Source organism: Typopeltis vanoorti, chromosome 19 (assembly GCF_054136105.1).
Source record: "Typopeltis vanoorti isolate ZY-2024b chromosome 19, IOZ_Tvanoo_1.0, whole genome shotgun sequence".
NCBI classification, from domain to species: domain Eukaryota; kingdom Metazoa; phylum Arthropoda; class Arachnida; order Uropygi; family Thelyphonidae; genus Typopeltis; species Typopeltis vanoorti.
The window spans coordinates 73,416,371-73,435,609 of NC_143567.1; the positions used below are offsets into that span (position 1 = coordinate 73,416,371).

Consider the following 19,239-nt stretch of genomic DNA (forward strand, 5'->3'; position numbering starts at 1 on the left):
TGATTCAAAGAAAAACTTTGCCCAGTGAGGAAGAGTTTTAGTTTTGGGAAGAGATAGAAGTCAGAGGGAGCCAAATCTGGTGAATAGGGTTAATGTTCCAACAATTCATGGTGCAGATCCCTTAATTTTCCCATTGCTAAAACATCTTTGTGGGCAGGTTCATTGTCTTGATGAAAGATGATATTTTTTCTTCTGCAAACCGGGTTTTTTCTCACGAATTTTTCGTCTAGTCTAGTTAAAAGATCGAATAACTTTCCCCGGTTATTGTTTTATCCTTTTCAAGATAATTAATAAACAAAATGCCTTTAGCATCCCAAAACACCAATGCCATGACCTTTCCTGCTGATGGAACCAACTTTGTCTTCTTTGACTATTAAATTATTTCAGGAAATTGCAAGGTATACTAAATATGAAAAAGAAAACTTTAATCAATACTTCCTATATTTCAGCAACATTACATTGCCATCTTCATGGGAACATAAAAAAAAACTATGATAAGTGCATGCAGGCACTAACAACAAGCAAATGAGGCTGAAGAGAGTAACTATCGTTGTTCCTAGAATCCTAAAGGTATGCCCTAGCAGGCTAAATTGGGTTGTCTTGGCTGTTGGGCTGATGTTCTCATGATACAAGCTTCCCAAATTTGGAACAGTCTCATGCACTGAAATTTGTTGAGCTTGTATCATGAGAACATTAGCCCAACAGCCAAGACAACCCAATTTAGCACACTAGGAGGCACTTTAGGACTCGAGGAACAACGATAGTTACTCTCTTCAGCCTCGTTTGCTCGTTGTTAGTGCCTGCATGCACTTCTCATAGTTTTATGTTCCCATGAAGATGTCAATGTAACATTGCCAAAATATAGGAAGCATTGATTAATATTTAGTATATGTTGCAATTTACTGAAATAATTTAATAGTCATGTTACCAACGTCTAAGCCTATCAACAAGAATTTGTCTTCTTTGGCTCTGAACAACCGGCTTCTGTTCACTGTTTTGACAGCTGTTTGGATTCTGGTGTGTAATGGTGAATCCAAGTTTCATCCATTGTAATAAATCGATGCACAAAATCAGTTTTATTCTTGTTAAAACCCTCCAAGCACTGTTCAAAGATTTCAATGCGAGTGCGTTTTTTGATCTGCTGTGAGCAAGCTTGGCACCCATCTTGTGCAAAGCTTTTTCATTTACAATTCTTCACGCAAAATATATCCTACATGTTCTTTGAAATGCCTGTAGTCACAACAGTTTCACTCACTTGGACTAGCCGGTCATCCAATACCATATCATGCACTTGATCAATGATTTCTGGTGTTGTTTTTTTAACACCAGAAATCATTGATCAATTACTTACTTTTTCAACATAATCTCGTAGCATAGTTGTCCCCCATGTGGACAACTAGGCTGGTACGGCCATGTTTAAACTCGGCAGCCCATTTCTTAATTGTCAAAAGCGAAGCAGAAGAGTGTCCATAAATTACGAACTTCGAATGAATTTCTTTTGCTATTAAACTTTCTTTTACAAAGAATTTTATAACCTCACTATACTCAATTTTATCCATTTCAAGGGATACAGATAACATGTTTTCTCCAGACAGCTGTATAAAACAAGCTACTTGATGGAATGACTTGCAATTGCAAATGGATACTTATGACAGATGTACCAACTTAGAAAAAAAAATCTTGCCAATAGTGTTGCCATCTATGGTTGAGGCTGAGAGCTTTTCAGACTATCCTCGTATTTAAGAGGTGGTATCAAAATGTTTCAAGACTAGTTTTGTAACACGTCAACAGATGGCAGCACAAGGCTGCATACACAGTCACGGGGAGCATTGATCTTCATAAGTCAGTGTGGCAAAAGACATCGTCCTGTGTACATCAGGAGCTGTGCAACTGGTGCTATTCTGACCATGTGCGTTACCAGCCTGCGATTTCATCATGGACAGCAAGTTGGAACAAAGAGTGAACGCGAAATTCTGCGTGAAACTGGGCAAATCTGCCACAGAGACGTTTGAATTGTTTTGGCAAGTTTACGGCGATGCTGCAATGAGTCGTTCGAGGTGTTTTGAGTTGCACGCGCTTTTCAAGAGCAGAAGAACATCACTGGAAGACGGCGAGAGATCAGGAAGAACTTCAACGAGCTCAACTCCCGAAAATGTCGAAACCATTTCGCAACTTGTGCATGAGGATCGTTGGAGAACACTCCACAACATTGCTGCCATTGTCAGTGTGTCATGTGGAACAGTCCAGGCAAACCTCACGTGTGATTTTAACATACGCCGTGTTGCTGCCAAGTTCGTCCCCAGGCTGCTGACCCAGGAGCAGAAGGAACACCACGTCAAAGTCTGCCAAGAACTCCGTCAACGTGCCGTGGATGACCCATTCTTCATGTCGAGGATCATTACTGTTGACGAAACTTGGGTGTATGGGTACGACCCTGAGACGAAGCAACAGTCTTCACAGTGGAAGAGCCCATCATCTCCATGACTGAAAAAGGCGAGGCTGGTCCGCAGCTCGACCAAGCATGTCGGCATTCGCGGCATTGTGCATTGAGAATTCATCAGACCATCAATAGCGAGATCTGCTGCCAGGTTTTAAGGTGTCTGAGGGAGGACATTCGGCGAAAGCGACCGGATCTGTGGCACATGAAAAATTGGATGCTCCACGACGACAATGCACCCTGTCACTGAGCTCTCCTCACACGTGAGTTTCTCGCTGGAAACAACATGATCTCGATTCTGCACCCACCCTACTCGCCAGATTTGGCTTTGCAGACTTCGCCCTCTTCCTGAAGGTGAAGATCCAGCTCAAAGATCGCCGTTTTGACACCATTGCAGAGATCCAGTGCAAATCGCAGAAGGTGCTTGACACGCTTCGAAAAGAAGACTTCCAGGACACATTCCAGAAGTGGCAGCAACGCTGGGATCGCTCTATTGCTGTGCAAGGGGACAATTTTGAAGGTGATAGTGTGTAAACATAGATAAAGCAATTTCTCATAAACAGCTAGTCTCAAAACATTTTGATATCAATGGCAATGGTATGACCTTCATGAACTACCTATATTTATACCAGGATATACATATAACAGAACACCTAGAGGAAAATCAACAAGCCCTACACCCATCATCTCAGACCAACTAAATCACTGCTGAGGCATGGAAATTAGTTGGTGTTTTTTTGGGGGGGGGGTGAACAGTAAGAAAACTCTAAAGTGACTAATCATTATTTGATACATGTACAACTATGGAATTCACCACCCACGTATAGGTTGACTTGTGCATATTCATTCAATGTATTTTTCTTCTTATTCATTCTGTCATCTTATTATTTATTTTTAAGAATTATTTTATATTTTTTTATACATATCTATACTCAATGGACAAAACATTAAAGATACCTGCCTAATAGCATATCGGTTTTCCTCTAGTGCGAATAACAGTCTCTACTCTCTGAGTCATTGACTTCACCAGATGCCTGAAGGTTGTTGGAGTTAATTCCACTCATGCCTGTTGCAGCATTATCCACAACTGCACCTTAGGCATCAGTCTTGGATACATGGATCTGAATCGTCTCACTCTATGTTGTCACAGATAGATTTGATCGGATTTAAATCTGGGGACCTTGGGGACCACTGAATGTCCCAAACTCAGATGAGTGTTTCTTGGACCATGCCTTGGTGGTTGCAGCCTGGTGGGGCAGCACATTGTCCTGCTGAAACAGGCCATCGGCTGCAGGATACGCAAAGGCCATGAAAGTGGGTAGGTGATCAGCCAGCACATTCTGGTAGCACGCAATATTTAAGGACCCCCTCTCCAGACACACTAAGGGACCTAATGTGTCACATGAGTAGGCTCCCCAAACCATCACACAGCCGCCGCCACCACCTCCTTGAACAGAGCCGACCTGGCACAACAGAGCCATGCTCTCATGCTGTCAGCACCACACCCTCTCATCAGTTCAGCACAACTGGTAACAGGATTCATCAGATCACACTACTCTGGTCCACTCTGCAGAGGTGCAGTGCCTGATGATGAGCTTTCAACAATGGTACACGAATCAGGTATAAGTTCCCGTAGCCCATGGTATGTAGGGTATTCCATACTGTTTGCTCACTTATGCTGCTTGTGCCTCAGACATTGTGATTTGTGCCACCGTTGCCCTATGGTTGGGCTGTATAATTCAGGACAGTTTACATCAACCAGAGTCATCAATGGTGTATGGTCGGCCACACTTGCTTACTGGGCTCTGGTATGGCTAATGATGGTATACTCATGGTAAACCCTTGATACTGTTGGCCCCGAGAATCCTAGGGTTCTTACCACTTGGGCACTAGAATGACCCTTTTGTCTTCTTGTGACAATAATATGTTCACAATCAAAGTTGCTAAGGTCACCATATTTACCCATGTTCATCAACTGCGATACACTGTTGGGAAGCTCATCGTCTGACTATTTATCTCCATTCGGTTTGAGTTTCACTCTGTTTCACACAAATACACCATAATACTGAAATATTCAACCTTGAAAAATTACCACTTCTATGACTTGTTACTACAGGGCCTTCCACATATTTTCTAACTTCCTTCCTAGTTTTTTTAAAAAAACTTCATATATTTGTTCTCACAATTTTCTTTTTTATCTTTGTTTTGCTTATTGCATCAGATTTCTGCCAACTCCTGCTATTTTGCTGACCTATTGTTTCCTGTTAGAAATTAGAAACTTTGGATAAATTTTCTCCCCTTTTCAAATTGCATAAATACAGATACATTGCATACAAATAAAATTACAGATACATAAGTCATGTTATGACTAACTAATTCAGGGGTCGCCAAACTTCTTTGACCATCGACCCCTTCGAGAGTTTCTTGACTTTTCATCGACCCCCCTCTATTTTACTATTATGTAATTATAATAGGACAAGCAAAAAACACTCTTAAGTGAGTTTTTAGATTCTTTATTTTATAGTTACAGTGTTTATTGTATGTATAATATAGTATATATTATTATATTGGCTTAACGTCAAAGGGATACGTTTTTGTTTTTGAAGTCCTTCTTAACAATACATATTTGATAGGAGGGATAAATAATATGTAAAATATAAAATTTAATTTAGATAACAAAATAACAATAATACAATCTTCCTTATATATATGAAAATAAGACTTAAATAAAAGAGCCAATGGGCTTCACTTCGGCGATGTAACATTATTTAAATGAAGGGGATATTAAATCCCAGATTCGGCATGAAACTCTTTGATTCCATTCTTTGAGTTTCTTATTCAATTTTGAAATAATGTGGGATTTAATATCCCCTTCATTTAAATAATGAAAATAAGATTTTTATTAACTTAGCATACAATTTACTAACGTCAATGTGAAGGGTGTGCTTCGTGACTCTTGACAAGATTAGAAATGTTGAGTTCAAAATTAGTAAGTTTCAGCCTTAAATCGCCACGGAATTCTATATCTGGCTTATTTCTTTGTTTTGTTAAAATGTAATTAACACGACTGAAACCAGCTTCAACCATGTACGCGCCGGCCGGGCAGGAACCACCGACATCCGTTTATTGGTAACGTCATTTTGGCCTACTTGATTGGCCTCCGTAACTATTTTCATGACCTTGCTCCATCTTACAAGTCCTATTCATGTCACTGTTCCCATGATTCACTCTTAATTGCATTGTTACATCCTGAATGAAGCACTTTATTAAAGAAACAATTCATTCAGGTTTTAACAAGTCAGAAAAATCAGCTGAGAGAAAAAACTTCTACTCGAGTAGAAGAAATAAAGTACTAACTGTAAATAGAAATAGAATTACCTCCTTTTAGTAGAATTGTAATACCATGTAAAGAACTTCGTGTATAAATTAGTATTATATGAAATGCATCATGTATACAATGAATGAGTAAATTAGATGTAAACATTAGTCCAAAGGTCACGGGCAGGCCTGAGGCATTGGCAATCTCGGAAAGCGACGCACATTTGTTTCCTCAAAGATGCTGCTATGATCTCGCAACGTGCCGAAGTTGCTGCGGACGAAGAAAGTAGCGGGCAGGAAAAGATCGCAGAAAGAAGTAAGAGGGTGCTATTGCTGCTAGTAAGAGGATGCTAAAAGGGGGGGGGGGAATAAAAAGGGTTTGTACTGCTTTCTCAAGGCTTTTTCTCGCCTATTTTGCTGGATGATGATTCGACTTCTCCTGTGGACCGGAAGTTCCTGATGGCGTTTCTTGGCGATAGCACGATATCGGATGGTGCGCCTTTCCCTTCGATGTCGGAATTTCCACCGGTACGAAAGCGTGAGATGTCGGCATATGCTATCTTCACTCCTTCGCTGAAAGTTCCGACGGAATAATATCGTGGATGTATACCAGAACTGGCAGTAGAAATGACGATGGTCCGAAACAGATCGAGAATAGACGAGGGAAAAACGTCAGGTGCAGAGCATAGCTTAATCTGATGACCATAGTGACCCACCACATGGACGCAGGCTTATGGAAGTATCAAAAGAGAATTCAAACAAAGAAGGACAGTTCAGACGGACCTGGAGACCCTTCCCCAAGAAATAGTAAAGTACAGATTTTGTTTATGATTACCAAGTCGGAAAAAGGGAAAGATCATTGTAGTGTATTAACCGAGTATGGATGGACAGTATTTGGAAACTTTAAGTGATTGTTTAGCAGTGGCTGATATCCATAAGACAAATTGTTAGGAATGATTATAGATGATTGTGACTAGTTTATTATGCAAGACTAAAATAGTAGGTAGAAAATTTGGTAGAAGTGTATAATGTGTATATTCATGTATTAGAGTATTAATCAATTTGAAAAGGTTTGATTTAGCATGTCATTGAACTAATTGAAAGTGAGATTGGTCTAAGTGTATATTATGTCTTTAGATTCCAATAAATATGTTTTTTCTTTTATACCTGAGTTTTGCCTGTGATATGAACCAAAACTGCCACTCATTAATCTGAACCATAGAGGGGGGGGGGGGGATTGAATGAAAGGCATAACATGTTATAGAGGTTACGACTGCAAACCAGAATTACTTAGCCACAGTAGACATTTAATTTATTCACCTATGTGCACCAAAGGTCTGGAAAAGTCTCCCTGAATAAGAGCCCATTCTATTCTAAGATATTGGCTGGCACAGCATTAAAAAATAAATTTGTCAATATCTGAAGAGGAGACGGCCCAGACGATTCGTTTCTTTTAGCAAGGAATAACCTTAACAGTCAGGGTAAGCACGTGAGTAAAATTAGGAATTAGCTATAGATATAGAATTTGCTTTCCTTATAGAATGAACACGTAAGAAGTGATACAGATATTAGATTCAGGGAAATTTTATAAGTCTTGTAGTTAAAGTAGAGAGATTAAATTCATAAGGGAAGTAAAATTATTTTAGGAAGAGCAACGACATAAAAATTGCGCACATGGCAATGCATAACAATGGCTGTGAACCACACTCAAAAAACGTAACAGTTGTCATTCAGGATGGAGGTAATCCAAGTTAACCGAATTAAATATTACCAATACAATGATGTCTTATATTTTTCTAGCGACCCCTGAACCCGAATCGACCCCTAACAATGTTATATCGACCACTGAACTAATTGATTCTCATAATAATCATGATATAATTCTGCTCTACACTTAGTCATTTTTCTCTGAATATCCACCACTTGATAGTGTTGGAGACATCCCAATAATGGTACTTGTTCTTTTCATTCTTCATTTATTTATTTTTTATTCCAGTAATCTTGCTTGCTGACTAGAGACTTTTTCTAAATGCTTTCTTCATTTGGTTCCTGAGTTAGTTGATCTAGAGATCAACTAACTCAGGAACTCAAGAAAATTGACCATAGAACTCAAGAAAATCATAAATTCAAGAAAATTGACCATAGAACTCAAGAAAATCATAAACTCAAGAAAATTGACCATAGAACATGCGCTATTACAGACTATAACACATTGTGTTAATGGTTAGAGATCATGAGATGTCAACAGTTGTCTCTTCATCGGATGTCGCTTATAATTAGTGATAGTTAGTCTTGGGCCAGCTATCTCTGATTGGCTACTGGTGGAGATTGAACTGCCCACTCAGTTTCCAAAAGTTAGATAGGACTAAAATGGCCTCGCCTACTCCCTGAATGAAAAGCATTAGCTGATTGATTTTATTGTATGCTCTACTTCTCCTGAGCCTTTTTTTTTGCTACCCTACTTCCAGATCACCATCAGTGAAATATAAGACCTGCCACAGTGTGACTCATAGACATTTGGAAAGGGAAACCCTAGAAGTCACCACTTTGCCCTCTGCTTCTGCAAGTTTGTTATCCTGGATGGTCCATCCAGGATAAGTCAGCTAGTGAGTTTTCTTGTTAGGGTCAGACTCACTAGCATAAGTTTCAGAATCTTCTACCTTATTGTACAGGGACAGACCCCAAGGCTTGCTAAACTGTTGGTATAGCATCCCCTGCTTCCAAGCATATTTATTGCTTATTAGATAGTGGGCATCCACATGTGGTTCCATGGTAGGCAAGGATTTCTGGTGCTAAACCAAAGAAATCCCTTTGAACATGAATTCTTCAACTTCAAATTTTCTAGGGTCCTCACAAAGCCCTAAACTGCAGATAAACCAATATATTTGATAACAGAAATAAGAAATGAAAGATATCTCATACACGTATAAATATACCGGTATTTCTTATCTATGAAACAGATGAAAAAGCAATAAGGAAATTTTCATCCTTCTTTATTCAAAAGGGCTTCGAAGGACTGGTAGGAATTCTCAGAATATTAAAAAACTATGTTCTGGTGATAATAGTCTTTTTGAAACATCATATAAGCAACACTCAGAAAAACTACTGTGAACAACATCAGTGGGTGGGGGCTTTACAAATTACAGTAACTCCTCATAAAACACTCAATTGCCCTAGAGGTGTGATATCAGAATGGGATCTCCTTGATATTCCAGATGAGGAGATATTATCATAGCTTAAAGATCAAGGAGATTATGACAGGCATGAAATGTAGGGAAGGTCACCTGGTTTCCAAAAGGAATATCATCCTTACCTTTTGATAAACCAAATCTCCATTGTCTGTAAAAGCAGGATATTTCAGCTGTCCTTTAGGCTCTCACTCTGCATCCTTAACTACTAAGATGCTTTAAATGTTAGAAATATGGGTAGTGCCCATATTTGGGCACTGCCTGGATATGGGTACTGCCTGGATATACATGTGGCTGTACCATCCATGCCTGACATAGTAGTTGTAAAGAGCATAATAATAAATCTTGCCAAGAAATCTAAATGTGTCAACTGTGAGTAAGACTGCCAGCCTACTTCTGTGCATGTCAAAAAGGTGGAAGGATGAAAAAGAAATACAAAAGATAGAAGCTGGACAAAGTATCGCATATAAAAATGCGAAGAGGTATCTAGTCATCACACCTGTCCTGAAATACTCTTACACTTAGAAGGTGGCAAATATCAAAATCAACACGAACGTGTGGCTATTCCAACATCCGATAATTTCAGTATACCTGAGCTTTTATGATCAGTTGTACTTTTCTGTAGAGTGTATTAGTTGCCTGACTTATCAGTCTTGTTCTTGAAACAACTAAAATGATCCAACTCATTGTGTACTCTCTTGTCAAAAAAATTAATCCAGCAGCATCAAAAAAGAAAGAAACCATCAAACACTCCCACAGAAAAAAAAAAAATTTATACTTCCTTATCTACTGATTGTAAACTAAACAACAACTAATCCTGTTCATCAGATAATACACTACATATTTTTCCAGAGGAAAGGATGGACACTAGCCAACTATTCTTCCCAAAATAATTTGATAAATATAAGCCAGACAAAGATAAGCCCTCAACCTATCAGAAATTGGGCAGGTCTACAAAGTCCATAAAAACAGGAAAATTCTTATAGCAGAACTGTCATGAATTCCACCAAAATATCGATGATATCAAGATTCTTCTATAGACAAAAATGCAAATCTATTTGTTTGCAATAGACATATTTAAAATCCAGGAGTGCATGCACTTCTCAGCTGAGTGTGGAGTGCACATCACTTCACTCAAGAAAGAAATTCAACTTTTTATTAATATGGCTGAGCCATATACATTCACACAGATTTTGCAAGACTTGAACAAATTGCATGAAGTTTAACTTTTTATAAAGAATTAATTTATACCAATGAATTTGATCACAAGCAATTTATATGTAAATATGATTATTCAATTTTTTGAAGGTTGCTTTTTTACAGGTTATTTTATTTACTTATTTAGCTATTTATTTTTTATTACTTTATGGTAATAAAAAATAAAATAACATTATACAAGGATGTTTGTTGTCTTTACCCAAATGTGAACTACAAACCATCCAACCAACCAAATCTGAATATCCATGTTTTTCTTGTTGTCTATTACAGAGCTTGGTAAGTTAAACTGGGAGCCATCCCATTAGAAAACAGCTTTTGTGTAAGACTTTAATCTTCTTTAAAAGAAACCTATATTCAGAAGTGAATGTATGTTCTCTAAGTCCAGATTTTTCTGGTTTATTGAATATAATATAGTTCAGAGGTTCTTCATAATGAACAGCAGATTACCAGTTTACCCCCAAAGTAGAATAGACCACAGATGTATGGAATTGGGTAAACACCATAGTTCTAGTAGTAAGTCATAGTTCTTACCTTAATGTTGCATGACTACTCTGTATTATCCATTTTTTGATGCTTCCTCAAGTCACTCATTGACTGAGCAAAATAATCAGTGAATTTCTTGTTGGGATGATGATACAGAAAAAAAAAAAAAAAAAAGTATGGTTATCCTGTGCATTGTATAATCTACCCAAAATACACAGCTAGATACTTGCAGTTGACTGCATTGGTTCTGTTACAAAATTGCTGACCATCCCACATGTATTATTGTCCTTCATGGGCAAATCTATATCTTATAAATCCAGAGTAAGTCAAAGAGTATACATTTTAAAGAGAAAATCTTGGAATGTCATTTTGGCCTAAATAATTTATTTTTTACTCTTCATATTGTGTCTCTTCGCTTTAGGTGAAATGTTGGAATTATTCCGATGGGACTTTCTATCAATATCATTTAGTTTTTCAACTTCATCATCCATTCAGGTTACTTTAATTAAAATAAAACACCCTCAATTTGTTAGTAAAATAAATTTTGAGGCAAATTTAGCAAATTTTTTTATGAAATGTTTTGAACAGTGGCTTCTGCATAACATCCAACCCAAGCCCTTGGTTTGACACAGATACATGGATGATATGTTTGCAGTTTGACAGTTTTAGCTTCAGGACTTTCCTACCAAGATCAATTATTCATCCTCAGATTACCTTGATGGACCTGTGTTTCACTCAGGATTTCTCCATGAGTGCAGGTCACAAAGATGCCTCCAATGATCTCGATCTTGAGCCTCTCTCTTCCATGTTATACCAATAGATTTCACTAGTGGATCTTTCCATCTTGTAGGTGGTCTTCCTGGTTTTCTCTTTATTCTTGGTTGCCAGTAGAGTATTCTATATGTCCATCTGTTATCCCTGAGTCTGGCTATGTGACCTGCCCATCTCATCTTGCTTTCGTATACTGCAGTTACCACATCTTTTATGCCTGATCGCTTTCTTAGTTCAGTGTTTCTAACATGTTCCATTTTGCTGATGTTACAAATCTTGCATTCTATTGCATGCCGAGTTATTTGGAGAGTCGTCTTCTTTTCTTGTCGTGTTCCATGTTTCTGATCCATATGTGAGTGATGGAAAAATGTCACTATTAAATAGTTTTGCCTTTGCAGAGATGTCAAGATTTGGATCAGTAAGTGTTTCTTTTAGTCTGTTGAATGATAGCCATGCAGCTTTCTTTCTTTTTGCTAGTTCTTCAGATAAATCGTTATTCATTCTTATTGTTTGTCCTAAGTAATTGTAGGAGTCAACTTGTTCTATAGGGATGTTATCAATACATAGGTGACTGTCACTTGTGTAGATGTTTTTGATCCATTTTGTTTTTTCTAGATTCATTTCTAAGCCTATCTTACTGCTGTTTGTGTACATTTTTTCACCCATTTCTTCTAGGTCTTTTAGGTTGTGAGATATCAGTACTAGATCATCGGCAAACATAAGGATTTGTAATTTTTCATTATCTATGCTTATTCCTCTGTCTAGGTCTATTTTTTTCAGAATGTATTCTAAAGTGCTAATAAATAGATTTGGGGAGATCACATCACCTTGATGGACCCCTCTCTTTATATCTATATTTATAGGTTGATCAAATAGGCTTATTTGTGTGGTCTGATTTTTGTTAATTTCTTTTATCATGTGGATGTAAGTAGGGTCCACATTTATTTCCAGTAAGGCACTGATGACTGCATTGTGTTCTATGGTATCAAATGCTTTTTTAAAATCAATAGAGGAAACATAGAGGGATTCGGTATTCTCTGCATTTTTCTGTTAGTTGTGAAATGACCTGGATATGATCTATTGTGGAGAAGCCTCTTCTGAATCCTGCCTGCTCTCTACTTGAGTTGTTTTCGAGAGTGTTTTGGATTCTGTTCAGTATTACTCTGTTCATGATTTTATATATGTAAGAGAGTAGACAGATTGGATGATAGTTTTTTATGTCTTCCTTTTTCCCTTTTTTGTATAGAAGTATGGTTTTTGAGGTCTTCCATTCCTCTGGAATCTTTCTTTGAAGTACCACGTGAATCTGGCAGCCAAACGCTTTGAAAATAATTGGTCCACCTTGTTGGATTTCTTCAGCCTTAACATGATCAAGTCCTGAGGCTTTACTCATTTTCTTAAGGGCATGTTCTATTTCTTCTAGAAGTACATCTGGTATATTGCTTGGTTTTGGAATGATAGGTTCTGAAACTTGGCACTTCGTTGCATAGAGATCATTATAAAAATTTTGCACAATTTCTTCTATCCTTTTTCTATTAGTATGTTTTTCTTCATTTTGATCCTGTAAAGCAGATGGAATTCTGTTTAAAATTTAAATCTTTCTCTATTTTTTTTCAGGCTGGTTTTTGCCTGCACTGCTTCTCTTAGTTTTTGTATCTTGAAAGCTTTGTAGTCTTCTGGAATTCCTTTCTTTAGTAACTTAAAATAGAAAAATGGCCAATTTTTTTTTCCTTCTAGCTTTTCCTTCCTGGATCTACTTGTGTTTCATCAACCAGGTGGTTGTTTTCAGTTTTCTGTTTTTAGAAAAAAATAACACCAGCATCCTTCTCTAATGCCTTCACTGAGTCAGTCATTAACTGTTATGGAGTTTCTCTTTTGTCACTCTCAGGAACATGTCAGCTATAGTTATTCCATTTATCAAAATTATTATTATTATGTGACACCTCCAAGGAGTCCAAGGACTCATCATGGAAGGACACTACAACTCACCATCTCCTCTACTTAATCATCCAACTACACAGTGACACTACTGCTATCAACACCATCTACCACCACCAGCAGTTTGTATTGATGTTTCTGGCTTGATAAAAAATTTTACCTGAAAAAGATTTCTTATAAGTTTTCTGTTGGTTATTCTTATAAACAACACGTAGAGCCTGTACCATCTCTTGTGAGCTATTTTAGCATGAATTATTCTAAAATTCTCCATGCATGTAGTTTCACTTAATTTCAAGACTATGGATTGTTTCCCCTCGTCATAATCAAATTCCTGACATGTACCAAGGGTACATGTCAGGAATTATTACTGATTTCCTATTGACAGTTTCCCTTTAAATTCTGTTTAATTGACCGTATCTTTTATACTTCAACATTCCATATAACTATACTTCTCTATTTTCATATTTGAACATTTCTGGTCAAATATCTATTCTGGATTCTGTTCCACATTTTAGGTTTTGATAGCTTTTTTGCTTTATGTATTGAAATATTCCTGATTGCATTCCTGCTGAGTGTTTTCTACTACTATGCTGTCACTGCTTGTTTCATTTAGCAAGCAGTGACAGCATTTAGCTCTGTATGCACTGTGGACTGCTATGACTAACCATATACATGGTGGTTTTAAAAAAATGTCTGAATATAAAGCACAAAAATAACTGCAAAAACATGTCAATGATCAGCATGCTCTTCAATTAGGAATACCTTGTTTCAAATTTTACAAAGGATACAAGAAATGTTTATGAAGGCTTTTCAAATGATCAGTTAATCATCTCATACAAATGGAAATCAAGGTTTTTCCCTATCAAAACTTGTATTTTTATATCAGAACTGGCTAGAGAATGCTCATTTATTGGATATAATACACTTCCCTCACCATAATAATGCTTCATGGTATAAACAACACCAAGAGAGGAAAAACACATTTATTAAACTTACTAATATTTCGATTGTTTTCTACCCAATATCATCAGAGCGCACAACAGAGATGATTAAAGAAGGTGGGGATATTCTAAAATAAGAATTGAAAGTCCTCTTCAATAAATGAATCAGAAAAGGAGAAACACCCCAAATATGGAATAATGCAAACATTATTTTACTGCATAAAAAAGGAAGTAAATTAAAACTAGAAAACTATAGACCTATTAGTTTGTTATCCCATATTTATAAGCTTTTCACTAGAATTACAACCAATAGATTAGAAACAAGACTTGATTCAATATAATCTTCTGAACAAGCTGGTTTCAGAAAGAACTTCAGTACAATCAATAAGCCTACGTATTGAAAAATACAATGAATACAGCCTTCCTCTTCACATGGCCTTCATAGATTTTAAAAAAGCTTTTGATTGCATAAAAACATCATCAATAATAGAAGCCCTTAGATATTATGGCATTGAAATACAATTTGACATAAAATATATTTATGAAAATGCCACAGCAAATATCATTCTCACTGAAATAAGGGAAAATTTTCACATAACTCAAGGAAGGGTGGCAGCAGTATGATTGTTCACTTAAATACTTTCTTGTCTTGAGTGATTTTTTTTTGTAAATGAATAAGAGTAATGTGCCATTAGGAAGTCATTTCACCAGTGTATCTAGAAAGGAGAGACAAGTGTTAGTTCCTTTTTTTTTCTTTGGTGATTTTATTTTTATTTCCTGAAGTAGTATACTTCCAATAATACAGTATTTAGTAGACCTCTGTGCCCAAAGGCTGTTAAGATGCATAAAATTATCTAATGTCTGGACCATGAAGCCAAACAGCAAACACATCATCAACATTGCTGGCACAGCCAAACTGTTGGTTTAAATGTGGCTGTGTTGAGTGCTTGGTTTTTAAAATATTCCATATAGAAGTTAGCTGGGGGCAGGGGCTCATCCAGCTGTTTGTATGTTTTTCTTCTCCATAGAAAATAACCTGCATATATAGTGAATCTGAATAATTAAATTATGTCAAGGGGGGGGGTGAAATGTGGCTTAATGAGATCAAGGGTCTCTTCTTTGAGAGATACATTAGTGGTGAATAGGGAAGTAATATAGAAACTGACCATGATGTCAGAATCTGTCAATTAGATTTTTTTTTTATTGAGTTTTAAAGTGCAGAGAGTTTTTGATAAATGAGGGAGAGTTGCCTGTATGGGAGCAAAGTAAATGTTTGGCCAGGCTATCTTCATATGTTCTCCTAAATCTAGCTATCTTCAATCCTCTTGAATTGAACATCCTGGAGTGCATAAAGATCTGATAGATCTGTTAACATCCACCTTGAAGAACACAAAAATTACATCCACGATCATCTGTATGCAAGTCAGGATTGGCAGATCATGCTCTGGATACTCCTTCACACAAGATCAGATGGAGGAAAACATCTATATTACATAGATGTCATTATAGTTCTGAGAGGTTATTTTTAGAATCAGCACTGGCTCATTCTAAAACACTCTCCCAATCTCAATTTACCAAAGATCTGGGAGACTATCATTTTAAGACTTGATAACCTGACTTCTTTAAATTAATGGTATGGTTATCCTTCCCATAGATGATGCCATGTATGGACATTAGTTCAGTGCTGTGTACCTGTCACAATTATAATTATGCTCTGATGGTGCTAGGTAGTAAACCAAAATATTAGTGAGTTTAGTAAAAGTATTTTTCCTCTCTTGCATTGTTTATACTGCGAAGCATTATTATGAATAATCCACCTAAGTCTTTCTATATGTATTCCCTCATAACAGCTATACTTCTACAATTTTACATAGCCTACAACTTTGAAATAAATGGCAATATAGTCATAAAAAACATTTATTTATATTTGAAATGGTTGCTGATATTCAAATTGTTCCAGATAAATAATTTGAATTTTGAAATTTGACAGGAAGGAACTGAAAACTTCTTACAAACTCTCTAACAGTAGTTGGTGCTATAAGTCAGTATTGAACATACAAGAACAAAGTAAGGAAAGTGAGTTTGTTTCATGCTTGCAAGCCAATACATATAATCAAACAGATATAACATAAAAAAAATGCATTTAGATCTTCATATGGTAACTGTTTCTCTGTTTATTTTATTAAGAGATTTTGAATCAAATTAATCAAATAACAAATTATACCTCCTTTAAGGAAACATTTCTTTGCTCTTTAAATTACACTCATCTAAAATAATACTTTTAGGAGTTGAATCAAATCTTAGTGAATAATTTGGAACGTGTTTTGAAAATCATGCTATTTAAACAGCTAAGTTAAAATAATCATTTAGTTGTTTTCTTTTATACACATAAAGCAATGTCATGCATGTAAGGAAAATTATTTGGTGTGTTGATATGTTAAGAAATCGTATAATTTTAAATTTATGCAGTAATGAAATTTATCTTTCAGCCTAATTGATATATTATGTTTTTGTAGGCTGCTCACCTCCTTCAAGCTCCAAAAAGTAGTCCAGAAGATATTGCAGCAATTAGTTCCTCATGTTTTAAGTTGAACTCGCTTCAGTTACGCACTCTGTTTGAACATTATCATCCTGTTACTGATGAACCCCATATTCCTCAGGACCTGATAGATAGTGTTGTAAAGGTGTGTATCTGTGTGTATTGTAGTTGTGAATTTCTCTTGAGGACAACATGTGCTAAATGCATTTTTATTGCTGAATTCAAAAATCCACTCTGTAATTTAATTTTTATTAGACTGAGTTATTGCACAACATTTTATGATCCTCATATAGTATTACCCATTCATTGTCTAGGTGTTAATTTTAGGTGTTTACTTTTTTAAAACTGATGAGAATTAAACAGGAATTTCATTCTATTTTCCTTAATATTGACTCATTTCTTAAGAAGATATTTGCAGGAATTAATGTTAAGACAGAAAAGATTGCCATAACTTCATGTTTGAAATTTCATGCAGTGAAATCTTTTTAGTGCAATCTTAGTTTATAGCTGTTATTTAGCACACAAGTGCAAATAGAAAGCATGGTTTAAAAAGGCCAGGGATCTAGAAATTGTAAATGTTTTCTTTAAGTTAACAGCATTTATTGGATATCTCATGAGGTCCTCTTCAAAGCATTTCTCATTGACACAGTGACCCCAATGTTCACACTGCTTTCAGAAACACCATTCCTCAGGCTATTTTTGCTGTCATCTTCTATGGATGCTATAGTACATTTGATGAGAATTGTTGGTTCAATTATTTTGGGAACAAATTCGTGATGCTCGATTCCATGAATGCCAAAATCATCATCAGCTACTGTTATCCACTTTTGAACTAGAACACCAGTCACTTGTATCCAGCAATGTTTATTTTTTATTTTTTTTTTTATTTTTTTAGTTTGAACTAGAATTTGGTGCAGATATGCTAGCATTTGAAATAAGCCATTCTTTGATGAGACAGAAATCTCAAAGGACATGAAATAGAGCTACATTGATAATTATTGTGGACACTTTTGACACAGGAGCTTAATATCTGACATTTATGTTTAATTTTTACATAAGCTACAACTTTGAAATAAATGGCAAATCATTCAGCAGAATATTCTGCTCCTGATAAAGGAACTTTCTACTAAATATAGTGTGAGATCTGGTGTTTAGATCACAATTTTATTGATTGCATCTATAGCATGAAAAATTCTATTATTATTATTTCTTTATGGAAATTATTTAAATGTTTTGGATACCTTGTTACATTTATAGCAGAACCTCTCTCACATCAAAACAAAGCTTACCTCTACTTGCCATAAGATATATAAACTATATTTTGAGTGTGTAGAATTGACTTCTTTGCAAGCAGCGTGTGTTTTTTTTCTTTCTTTCACTTTTTAAATTTATTTTTGCATAATTTGAAAACCTGCTCTAGAACCAAATATACCTCTTTTGAGCCACTTGAGACCTCCAGCCAGTGGGCAGTTGTTTAACACCAGGTGATGAAATTACAGGATGTTAGATAATTGCTAACAGCAGATATATCGGCATCTCTTTTAACCTGATCTGTGAATTTAGAGAAAAGCCAGTTTGAGTTATGAGATCATGCTTCTTGAAGGCTTCAAGAAAAAAGATCTGAATGTTTGGGTTATTAGACTGCAGAGAATCAACCTTCAGAGAAAATCAGGTGGTCAAAGTGTTGATTACAATATTGAGAGTGATAACAGCAGAATGTAGCAAGGAAGTTTCGAGTCACTGGAGATTATATAGGGAATGGAAGGAATCATGTATAGTGTAGTTTGTTATTTGAGAGGAAGGGGGTGTAGTTAAGGTTATCCATTGATCTTTGAGAAATAACAGATGAGTTGTTTGATTCATACAAATGATGGATGCACATAATTTATATTATAGCTATGAATCTTAAAATAAATATGGAAGAGTAGTTTTTGTGGAAGATTTTTTCTGATTGTATCCATAATTTTTTATGGTGTCTTTTGTTGTTGATGTTATAAACTTGCAAGCAGAGACATGCACTACTCGTAGGAAGAAAAAAAACTCATCAAACATGCCACTCGTGTGGAATACCTGGCTGATGTGTGGTCTCAACAGGGTTTCCAGAATACTTTTATACTTGGATTTTCTCCATGCATGATTTGACAGTGTTGGTGGCAGCTTGATTGTTCATTAGCTACCTGGGAAACTTACTGACATGTTGCCATCAGATTCATTCCTACATGCTATGTACTAGTTATCTTGCAAAACTGCTTTACTTCTGCTGCATCCTCAACTGCATGTGTATTTGGGGAAGAGAAAGCAGAGATCCCATGCTGGAGACAAAACATGGTAATAATCATCTGCTAACTGGAGAGGATATTCATATAAGCAATATGATGTTCATATTCATATATTCACATGCTGTGC

General features: G+C 36.2%; 1 protein-coding gene across 3 annotated transcripts in view; it reads left to right on the top strand.

Annotated features, from left to right (window-relative positions):
• LOC150096246 (afadin-like) overlaps positions 1–19,239 on the top strand; it is a 512,466-nt gene that overhangs the window by 229,481 nt on the left and 263,746 nt on the right. For all 3 annotated transcript variants that reach the window (XM_090409377.1, XM_090409378.1, XM_090409379.1), the window contains exon 15: positions 16,811–16,978. In XM_090409377.1, coding sequence (XP_090265503.1) covers positions 16,811–16,978 — 168 coding nt within the window. The remainder of the gene's footprint in view (positions 1–16,810; positions 16,979–19,239) is intronic.